This window comes from Oncorhynchus gorbuscha, linkage group LG10 (genome assembly GCF_021184085.1).
Source record: "Oncorhynchus gorbuscha isolate QuinsamMale2020 ecotype Even-year linkage group LG10, OgorEven_v1.0, whole genome shotgun sequence".
NCBI lineage: Eukaryota > Metazoa > Chordata > Actinopteri > Salmoniformes > Salmonidae > Oncorhynchus > Oncorhynchus gorbuscha.
The window spans coordinates 95,830,245-95,842,258 of NC_060182.1; the positions used below are offsets into that span (position 1 = coordinate 95,830,245).

The following is a 12,014-nucleotide window of genomic DNA, read 5'->3' on the forward strand; positions in this document are numbered from 1 at the left end:
GGATGTTTAGTAATGAGGATGTTTAGTATTGAGGATGTTTAGTATTGAGGATGTTAATTTGTAAGTCGCTCTGGATAAGAGTGTCTGCTAAATGACTTAAATGTAAATGTAATGTAAATGTTTAGTATTGAGGATGTTTAGTAATGAGGATGTTTAGTATTGAGGATGTTTAGTATTGAGGATGTTTAGTAATGAGGATGTTTAGTAATGAGGATGTTTAGTATTGAGGATGTTTAGTAATGAGGATGTTTAGTATTGAGGATGTTTAGTATTGAGGATGTTTAGTAATGAGGATGTTTAGTAATGAGGATGTTTAGTATTGAGGATGTTTAGTATTGAGGATGTTTAGTAATGAGGATGTTTAGTAATGAGGATGTTTAGTAATGAGGATGTTTAGTAATGAGGATGTTTAGTAATGAGGATGTTTAGTAATGAGGATGTTTAGTAATGAGGATGCTTAGTAATGAGGATGTTTAGTATTGAGGATGTTTAGTATTGAGGATGTTTGGTATTGAGGATGTTTAGTGTTGAGGATGTTTAGTATTGAGGATGTTTATATGGTTCAGAACACTGTAGTGGAGGTGTGACTGTATTTGAGATGTGGTTTTTGTAGGGCTGAGACAGGATCTGCTGCACTGTGCTCTCTGGCAGCACAGAAATACACTGCACTGTCCTCGTGTCAGGTTGGAAACCCTCAAATCACAATACTGTTCTGCGTTTCCTCTCAATTTAACTTGGTCCTTGAAACTAGATTCTCTCTGTCTCTTTCTTCATGCATATGCTCTGATCTCACTCTCTTTGTCTCTCTCTAATCTCTCTTTCTCTGTCTCCCCCCCAATCTCTGTCTCTCTCTCTCTCTCTCTCTCTCTCTCTCTCTCTCTCTCTCTCTCTCTCTCTCTCTCTCTCTCTCTCTCTCTCTCTCTCTCTCATTCTGTCTCCTCTCCCCCACTCTCTCTCTCTGAACAGAAGTCTGCTCCTTCATGTGGTTTAATGCAGGTGTTTTGATGTCGTGTCAGATGGAGGTTTTTGTAGAGTGGACTAGGTCTCTGTACCACTGTGTAGACTGACAGCACAGAAATACTCCCCACTGTCTTCAGCTTGTCTCGGTTTGAGGATATGAAGGAAGGCATCGTTCTCTCCATCTCCTTTCACATCAAAGTAACCTTTATATGAGGGTTCAACTGTTGGGGTTTTATAGTATATATAAGCTATGAGGTTTAGAGCCGTGTCTTCCACAGAACGCTTGTACCAGAGGACTGTGTCATAGCTGGGGATTTTATGACTGCAGTTGAGTGTGGCAGAGGCATTAGGCATCACCAGCGAAGTAGAGGGAGACTGGTACACTGATTTACTGAGAGAGACACCTGGGCGGAGACAGAGGACATAACAAAGGATTGTACCACCATTTCTTAAGTTTGAATAAAACATATAATTAGTAATTACTTGTACACATTTAGGCAAATTGTTACATTTTCATGTTTAATAAGTAATGTAGGGAACTACTAAATATCTGAAGTTTAAATTACCTGTAATCCAGAATAGTGGGACAGTGATAATGATAAGAGTTGTGATCATGTTGACTTAGTGATCATTGACAACCAACTGACATCTCATCTCATCTCATCTGAACTGACTGGAGAGGAGGAACAGGAAGTGACCTCATCAATGATGTAATGACAGAATGCGGCGTGGCATCAGACAGCTGTACTGAATATAATAATAATATAATAATATATGCCATTTAGCAGACGCTTTTATCCAAAGCGACTTACAGTCATGTGTGCATACATTCTACGTATGGGTGGTCCCGGGGATCGAACCCACTACCCTGGCGTTACAAGCGCCATGCTCTACCAACTGAGCTACAGAAGGACCACAACTGTTATATTATATTGGCACTGAATCAAGTCCAGACCTCAGTGCAGGTGTGAGGGAGGTGATGCTTCAGTATAATCTAGTGAGACGGTGAATGAGAGAAGGTTTTTGTAGCGTAGACAGGGGAATCTGCAACACTGTGCATAACTAGCAGCACAGAAATACACAGCACTGTGTTGGGGTCGTCTCAAGTTGAACATGTTCAGAGAGGCATTCTTTGGGCCACCTCCACCCAAATCCCCACTCATATTAAAATGCTTTTCATATCAACTCTCAATGGTTTGAGAATTAAAATTCAAATATCCAATGAGTTTCAGAGCTGTTTCTCCTCGTGGTTTCTGGTACCACAACATCACTCTATAGTCTGTTTTCTGATGTTGGCAGAAGAGTTGAACATTCTCTCCAGGTCTGCTGAAGACTGCAGAGGGCGTCTGGTGAACCTCAACACTGAGACAGAGACCTGAGGAGAGATGGAGAGAAGACATTCACTAGCAGACGCAAACATAAAGGAATATCCATCATACCATACTATGAATCTAAAACAAATGTTAATTTCCTAGATCACTACCTGTGAGCCAAAAGAGTGTGTAGATGATGAGAGTTTTGTACATGTTGACTGTCAGAGATGATTATCAACAACCAACTAATCTGAATCAACCAACAAACCATCTCAACTGGCAGGAGAGGAGGAGGAACAGGAAGTGACATCATCAGAGATGATTATCAACAACCAACTAATCTGAATCAACCAACAAACCATCTCAACTGGCAGGAGAGGAGGAGGAACAGGAAGTGACATCATCAGAGATGATTATCAACAACCAACTAATCTGAATCAACCAACAAACCATCTCAACTGGCAGGAGAGGAGGAGGAACAGGAAGTGACATCATCAGAGATGATTATCAACAACCAACTAATCTGAATCAACCAACAAACCATCTCAACTGGCAGGAGAGGAGGAGGAACAGGAAGTGACATCATCAGAGATGATTATCAACAACCAACTAATCTGAATCAACCAACAAACCATCTCAACTGGCAGGAGAGGAGGAGGAACAGGAAGTGACATCATCAGAGATGTAATGATGCAATTGCCAGGTCGCAATTGTAAATGAGAACTTGTTCTCAACTTGCCTACCTGGTTAAATAAAGGTGAAATAAATAAATAAATAAAAATGACAAACCCCTGTTAAATTGGCACAATCAAATTCAGACCTAAAATACAGGTGCGAGGAAGATCTTTCATTTTATTTTATAATCTACTGAGATGGTTTTTGTTGTGTAGGGGTGGGTTCTGCAACATGGCGTATAACTAGCAGCACATAAATACACTGCACTGTATCGCGGTCTACTTTTAAGTTGAAAACGTTCAGAGTGGCATTCTTCACAAAATACAGATCACACCTCCAACATAGTAAGTTTATGATTTTATTGAAAGGGAATTGGGGGGGGGGGGGGGGGGGGTGAGGTGGTTTGGTGATGCGGGGAGCATAATGCTCAGTAGGTAGAGGTGTGGTTGTCCGTAGGACATTGAAGAACGAGTGCTCTTGGTGAAGGGACTGTAGGTGCTGGAGGAGAGGTTTGCTCTTGAAGTTGGAGTCGTAAAGGAGTGATTGGTGGGGATCGGGACTCTAGGTGTTTGGGGAAGGTGTCCTGTTCGGAGCAGGTGGCTTGTGCAGTGCAAACCACAAAAAGTCAGGACTGAAGGATAATTGTTCAAGTACACAGAGGGTATTGTGGGCTCAGAGGAGATCTTGTGGGTTGGATCGGATGTGGCTGTGCTAGGCTTGGGAGGACCAGTGGCCTAGAAGTTGAACTGTGTGGTCTGGCTGCCCTTGGTGAGAAGCAGAGGCGGCAGGCACTGATCTGGAAGGAGTGTCCGGAGAAGTGATAGGTCGAAAAACGGACTTGGAGATGAGATGGAACCAATGGCAGGAGGTGACATCGATGGTTTCTGTGATGAAGAGGGGGTCGTGAGGGATGACCGGAGGTGGATGAGGAAGGTTAGAAGTTCATAAGGGCTGATGAAGGATGGGAGGTGGAACAGGAAGACTGTAATGGGTTTGACAGGCTGATCTGTCTTGCTTCTTTTGATAGTGAAGATGAGGGAGTCTTGAGATTGGAAGTTGATTTCTGAGATGTAGGGGTGATGGGCAGGATGGAAGGAGTTGGAAGCAGAGGTAAATTCATAGCATCTCAGGAATCGGAAGAAGGTGAGGAGGAACATGGATTCAAGGACAGCATCGACTGAAAGGGAGAGATATCTGGATCTGAGGGTATGGATGCAGGAGGTGAGGAGGAACATGGATTCAAGGACAGCATCGACTGAAAGGGAGAGATATCTGGATCTGCAGGAGGTGAGGAGGAACATGGATTCAAGGACAGCATCGACTGAAAGGGAGAGATATCTGGATCTGAGGGTATGGATGCAGGAGGTGAGGAGGAAGGCAGAGTGAAGAAAGGACCGGTTCTATTCTTTGAAGATCTTTAATGAGTTGAGTTGTTTGTGGGCTGGAGATGGCAGGGCAGGACGCACCAGTAAGGAGTTTCACAAAGAAATTGATGGCGTGAGGTAAACTTGGATGTTGGACGTGCGGATGGAGAGAGAGGAATGGTCATGGATGATGGTGATGATGATGATGAGGTCGAAGGAGTGGAAGGGGATGTTGTAGTTGTTGTGGAAAGAGCGGAAGCATTTCCAGGATGTCCAATAAGAAATGAAGGTCTGGAGAGCTGAGGAGGATAGTTCATTGGGCGATCAGGTGGAGGACGGAAGGGTTCAGGTTAAGATAGCTTCCGAAAATGGAGTCGGAGTCTGGAGCCAAAGTCCTTGAATTTCTGGAAAAATTGTGGTGTCCGTGATTTCTGTACAGTTGTGGTGAATGTGAGTGGATAATGAACTGATGTTTGACAGAAATCCAGGTGAGTCTGCGAAGGAATGGCATGATGAAGAGGGAGTGGACTACGTCAAGATTGTCTGTGTGGATGAGTACACTTGGTTTCTCCACAGGGAGGAAAGGTATAGTTGGTTGAGTGTATTTGTATTCGGAGAACCATCTGTATTAGGAGAGCCATCTGCAGTAGGACAGCCATCTGTAGGAGGACAACCATCTGTAGTAGGACAACCATCTGCAGTAGGAGAACCATCTGCAGCAGGAGAACCATCTGCAGTAGGAGAACAATATTTAGTTGGAGAACCATCTGCATTAGGAAAACGCTTGGGGGCCTGGTGGATCAGGGGGCCAAGCTGGGCCCGGATGGGGGTTCTTGCGTGGCGTGGAGAGGAAGGATCTGGAGCGTGGGGTGCTGTGGTGGGAAATGTTACAGAGGGTACACAGAATAGCTGGGTGGTTGGCGGTGATCCTGCAATATAGCTTTCTGTCGATGGTGCCCCAGTAGGCAGGGCTGGCCCTATCTTTTTGGGGGCCCTAAGCGAGATTTGGATGGGGAGCCCCCCACACCTCGCGGGCAAAACATTTTAGTGCCCCCCTCTTGACAACAGAGAGATAAATGTAAGTTTGAAAGCTAATTTCTTGCTTTTCTACACATTTTTCCAAGACGTTAATCCCCTGGGCGCATGTCCTGCGTTCCCGGGCGGTATTCGGTCATACGAGTTTAGATAGCTGACTAGACTAATTTACCAATCAAAAAATGATTAGCTGACCTCGCTAATTGAGTGACCAAAGAGAAGAACTGCTGTTGTACAATCATATTTAGAAATTGCACCTTGTGTATTCTACCTAGCAACAGTAAGTTGAGACCTTGATTTATTGGGGCCCGTCGTGCAAAATAGTGTCCCCCTTTACGTCACAATGGGATTCAATAAACTATTAGCATCCGTTGCCATATCAATGGTGTGATGACCTAATGATTAGAAATTGAGATCATTACAGCCTAATTTCTTCTTTTCATCAACGCTATGCAAACAATTTTGCTGTTAATTTTACTCCATTCATATGTAAATCAGTTGATTCATACACTGGTTTCTCTGGCTGTCATGTCTTTATTTCAACCTGTCCTGATCTACACTGAAAGAATATAATTTCAGTAGTTCTGTTATGCAAAAAATATATATATATATATATATATCTTGCATAGCTCATTAGTACTCCCTTGTGGTTGAATATATACACATCTATTGTTGGATACAACAATGAATAACGTGGAACAAATACATTCCATCAAAGGACACCTTAGAACAATGGACACCTTATGAAACAGCTGTGAAAACCAACATGATAGTGTTTAAGATCAGAATACTGATTGTTTTTGGTACAGATGTCATTTATTTAGATTATTATTATTATTTTCTTGACGCTGAAGTACTTTATTCTGGTGTGTGGAATAAAAAGGTACGTGTGGTTGGGAGGTTCAGCCTGTTGTTCTCAACAAGAAGTCAGTCTCAGAAGGGAGAGTCCAGCCACTGCTGCTCTCTTTGTTCTGGGTGTTTGCATTGCTAGTGTTTTTTTCGACATGCAACTTGTTATGGAAGTTAGGAACCAATATACACAGACAGTTAGGGGAGCAAAGGCTAGCTTTTTCAAACAGAAATTTGCAACCTGTTGCAAAACTCCAAAAAGTTCTGAGACACTGTAAAGTCCATGGAGAATAAGAGCACCTCCTCCCAGCTGCCCACTGCACTGAGGCTCGGAAACACTGTCACCACCGATAAATCCACGATAATTGAGAATTTCTATAATAATTTTTCTACGGCTGGCCATGCTTTCCTCCTGGCTACCCCTATCCCATTCAACAGCTCTGTACCCCCCACTGCAACTTGCCCAAGCTCTCCCATTTATCCTTCACCCAAATCCAGATAGCTGATGTTTTGAAAGAGCTGCAAAATATGGACCACTTCAAATCAGCTGGGCTAGACAATCTTGACTCTCTCTTTCTAAAAATTATCCGCCGCAATTGTTGAAACCCCTATTACTAGCCTGTTCAACCTCTCTTTCGTATCGTTTGAGATCCCCAAAGATTGGAAAGCTGCCGGGGTCATCCCCCTCTTCAAAGGGGGTGACACTCTAGACCCAAACTGCTACAGACTTATATCTATCCTACCCTAAGGTCTTCTTTCTAAGGTCTTCGAAAGCCAAGATAACAAACAGATCACCGACCATTTCGAATCCCACCGTACCTTCTCCGCTATGCAATCTGGTTTCTGAGCTGGTCATGGGTGGGAAGAAAGGAATGTATGTGCCGAAAGAAAACAGAGAGGAGCGCACCAGTTCACGCGCACCAAAACAGTAGAGTCCACCTGGAGTGACACTTACAATGAATAGCACTACTTCTTCATTTCTCAAAAGAAAAACATCGACCAATTTCTAAAGACTGTTCACATCTAGTGGAAGCCCTAGGAACTGCAACCAGGTTCCTAATAATACGGGTGTTAATTTTGACTAGAAGTAGTGGACTACAGAGTGAGTAGGTTGCCATTTGGAACAAAAACAAAGACAGTCCAGAGCGTCCAATTGGATGATTCTTATATTTTCCTGGTGGGAAACTCGGGACTCATCTTTCCGAATTTCAAGTTGTCTGAACCTGGCAAGATTTCACGTGACAGGATTTAGGGGCTCCCGAGTGGCACAGCGGTCTAAGGAACTGCATTTCAGTGCTAGAGGTGTCACTACAGACCCTGGTTTGATCCCGAGCTGTATCACAACTTGCCGTGATCGGGCGGCACACAATTGGATTAGGGGAGGGTTTCGCTGGGGTAAAATAAGAATTTGTTCTTAACTGACTTGCCTAGTTAAATAAAGGTTCAAAGACAGCTGTACTGTTATATTATATTGGCACTGAATCAAATCCAGACCTCAGTGCAGGTGTGAGGGAGGTGTTGCTTCAGTATAATCTAGTGAGACGGTGAATGAGAGAAGGTTTTTGTAGTGTAGACAGGGGAATCTGCAACACTGTGCATAACTAGCAGCACAGAAATACACTGCACTGTGTTGGGGTCGTCTCAAGTTGAACATGTTCAGAGAGGCATTCTTTGGGCCACCTCCACCCAAATCCCCACTCATATTTAAATGCTTTTCATATCAACTTTCAATGGTTGGATTCTTATGATACAGATTTCCAATGAGTTTCAGTGCTGTTTCTCCTCGTGGTTTCTGGTACCACAACATCACTCTATAGTCTGTTTTCTGCTGTTGGCAGAAGAGTTGAACATTCTCTCCAGGTCTGCTGAAGACTGTAGAAGGAGTCTGGTGAACCTCAACACTGAGACAGAGACCTGGAGAGAGATGGAGAGAAGACATTATCTTTCATTTTTCATAGGTAACAGATGAAGATACATAATACCCGTACTGTACATCTAAACAAGTGACCATATCTAAGTCTGATTACTGTTATTACCTGAGAGCCAACCGAGTAAGAGGATTCTGATCATGTTGAGTCTTGAGCTGAACATCAACAACTAACTGACATCTCATCTGAACTGACTGGAGAGGAGAAAGAGGGACAGGAAGTGACCTCATCAGCGATGTAACGACAGAACGTTGTCACAGTCACAGAAATATAATGTCTAGAAAGGATGGCTGCCAGTCCACCCATTATGGCATCATTGACTTGAATGAGGAGGACCGTTCTACTCATTCTAGTTGTGGTTACAGTATATCGGATCGAATCCAGACGTCAACGCAGGTGTGAGGGACGTGTTCTGTTAAATAGTTTACTACAGTGAGACAGATTGTGTCACACAGGGTTTTTGTAGTGCAGAGAGGGAATCTACAACACTGTGGCCTTCACTTGCAGCACAGTAATAAACTGCACTGTGATCGGGACCTTTAAGGTTGAACATGTTCAGAGAAACATTCTTCGGGTGGTTCTGACTCAAATCCCCACTCACGTTTAGATGTTCTTCAATGTACTTTGAGACTTAAACAATAAATAGGCTATACATTTGAGTTGTTTTTCTCCCGGCGACTGCTGGAACCACTGCATCAGTCTGTAGTTAGTTCTCTCATGGTGGCAGAAGATCTGAACGTTCTCTCCGCGTTTCAGTAAGACTTCAGAGGGAGTCTGGTGAACCTCAAGGCTGAGAGAGAGACCTGGGTAGAGGTGGAGAGAAGATATTCTCCTATACCCCAACGGATGGACACATGCACAGAAATGCCCATCCTGGATAGCAAAATAAATGAATGTTATTACCCATAAGTAAGAATGGAATGAGAAATCGTAACATTTGACGCCCAAATCACGTACACATTATGGAAGCTCTTCAAGTTACAATGTTTTTCGTTATAGCGTCTTCGTTTAACTGTGAATAACATCATTTTAAAAAAAATCGACATTCGTAAATACTGGTATACTGTACCAGGACAGATATCACCTTATGCCATCATCCATCTGTGTTTATTCATTGGCCCTGAGTCAAAGTCAAACCTCAGATGCAGGTGTTCTGAGCCGTGGTCTAATATTACCATCAGACAGGGTTTTAGTAGAGAACAGGAGGAAGTCTACATCACTGTGTTGGCTGGCTGCACAGTAATAAACTGCACTGTGTTCAGGTCCTCTCAGACTCACTAGATGAAGATAAGCCTCTTTCCCACCATCTCCACTCACATTGAAGTGCTTTTCAAATGATTTCTCCATGGTTATTGACTTGGTATATGCATAACCAATGAGTTTCATAGCAGTGTCTCCTGCTGACTGTTTGTACCATAGTATCACGTAGTAGTTAGGGATCGTATGGCTGCAGGTGAGTTGAACGTCTCCTCCAGGACCTTCTGTTAGTGCCACAGGCCTCTGATGAACCATGCTACTAAACAACTGCCCTGTGGACACAGCGGGAGGGAGAGAGGGGGAGAGAAGGTGACATAGAAAGAGAGAGAGAGACGGAGAGAGGAGAGAAGGTGAGAAAGATGGAGCAAGAGGAAGGATATTTTATTCAGTTTGATGACATTCGTAGTATCGCTTCTAATTTCATCTAGTTTTGCTTCTCATCGTAAGTGATTTAATACCTGTCACCCAGAGTGGTAGAGCTGCCAGGTGAATCAGAACTCTGAACATCATGATGAAGATGAATATGCTGAGGAAGACGATGATGATGTGATATGAGTGTCTCCTGGATGAAGCTCTGAGGTGAAAGGAGATTGGCTGATGTAGTAGCATGTTTCCTTCAGGGTGGTGGATAGTGACAGTGTTAGAGGGAGTGTCAGGAAGCCTGTACTGTAAAGCTTGCTCATAGGACCTCACTGTGAACATGACTGATTACATGATCATGACAATGAACCCATCAGACATTAGAACAACTAGAGTTAGAGGTCCCCCTACAGTATGTGATGAGACCATCAGACATTAGAACAACTAGAGTTAGAGGTCCCCTACAGTATGTGATGAGACCATCAGACATTAGAACAACTAGAGTTAGAGGTCCCCTACAGTATGTGATGAGACCATCAGACATTAGAACAACTAGAGTTAGAGGTCCCCTACAGTATGTGATGAGACCATCAGACATTAGAACAACTAGAGTTAGAGGTCCCCTACAGTATGTGATGAGACCATCAGACATTAGAACAACTAGAGTTAGAGGTCCCCTACAGTATGTGATGAGACCATCAGACATTAGAACAACTAGAGTTAGAGGTCCCCTACAGTATGTGATGAGACCATCAGACATTAGAACAACTAGAGTTAGAGGTCCCCTACAGTATGTGATGAGACCATCAGACATTAGAAGAACTAGAGTTAGAGGTCCCCCTTACAGTATGTGATGAGACCATCAGACATTAGAAGAACTAGAGTTAGAGGTCCCCCTACAGTATGTGATGAGACCATCAGACATTAGAACAACTATAGTTAGAGGTCCCCCTACAGTATGTGATGAGACCATCAGACATTAGAACAACTAGAGTTAGAGGTCCCCTACAGTATGTGATGAGACCATCAGACATTAGAACAACTAGAGTTACTAGAGTTAGAGGTCCCCTACAGTATGTGATGAGACCATCAGACATTAGAAGAACTAGAGTTAGAGGTCCCCTACAGTATGTGATGAGACCATCAGACATTAGAACAACTAGAGTTAGAGGTCCCCTACAGTATGTGATGAGACCATCAGACATTAGAACAACTAGAGTTAGAGGTCCCCTACAGTATGTGATGAGACCATCAGACATTAGAACAACTAGAGTTAGAGGTCCCCTACAGTATGTGATGAGACCATCAGACATTAGAAGAACTAGAGTTAGAGGTCCCCTACAGTATGTGATGAGACCATCAGACATTAGAAGAACTAGAGTTAGAGGTCCCCTACAGTATGTGATGAGACCATCAGACATTAGAACAACTAGAGTTAGAGGTCCCCTACAGTATGTGATGAGACCATCAGACATTAGAACAACTAGAGTTAGAGGTCCCCTACAGTATGTGATGAGACCATCAGACATTAGAACAACTAGAGTTAGAGGTCCCCTACAGTATGTGATGAGACCATCAGACATTAGAACAACTAGAGTTAGAGGTCCCCTACAGTATGTGATGAGACCATCAGACATTAGAAGAACTAGAGTTAGAGGTCCCCTACAGTATGTGATGAGACCATCAGACATTAGAAGAACTAGAGTTAGAGGTCCCCTACAGTATGTGATGAGACCATCAGACATTAGAACAACTAGAGTTAGAGGTCCCCTACAGTATGTGATGAGACCATCAGACATTAGAACAACTAGAGTTAGAGGTCCCCTACAGTATGTGATGAGACCATCAGACATTAGAACAACTAGAGTTAGAGGTCCCCTACAGTATGTGATGAGACCATCAGACATTAGAACAACTAGAGTTAGAGGTCCCCTACAGTATGTGATGAGACCATCAGACATTAGAACAACTAGAGTTAGAGGTCCCCTACAGTATGTGATGAGACCATCAGACATTAGAAGAACTAGAGTTAGAGGTCCCCTACAGTATGTGATGAGACCATCAGACAGTAGAACAACTAGAGTTAGAGGTCCCCTACAGTATGTGATGAGACCATCAGACATTAGAACAACTAGAGTTAGAGGTCCCCTACAGTATGTGATGAGACCATCAGACATTAGAAGAACTATAGTTAGAGGTCCCCCTACAGTATGTGATGAGACCATCAGACATTAGAACAACTAGAGTTAGAGGTCCCCTACAGTATGTGATGA

At 43.3% G+C, this 12,014-nt stretch overlaps 1 gene segment (V, D, J or C); it reads right to left on the reverse strand.

The window, feature by feature from the left end:
- Positions 1 to 1,001: 1,001 nt before the first annotated feature.
- On the reverse strand, positions 1,002 to 1,745 carry LOC124046812. The segment is given in 2 exon segments: positions 1,002 to 1,364; positions 1,527 to 1,745. Coding segments are annotated over 2 exon segments (375 nt in total).
- Between the last annotated feature and the right edge of the window lie 10,269 nt (positions 1,746 to 12,014).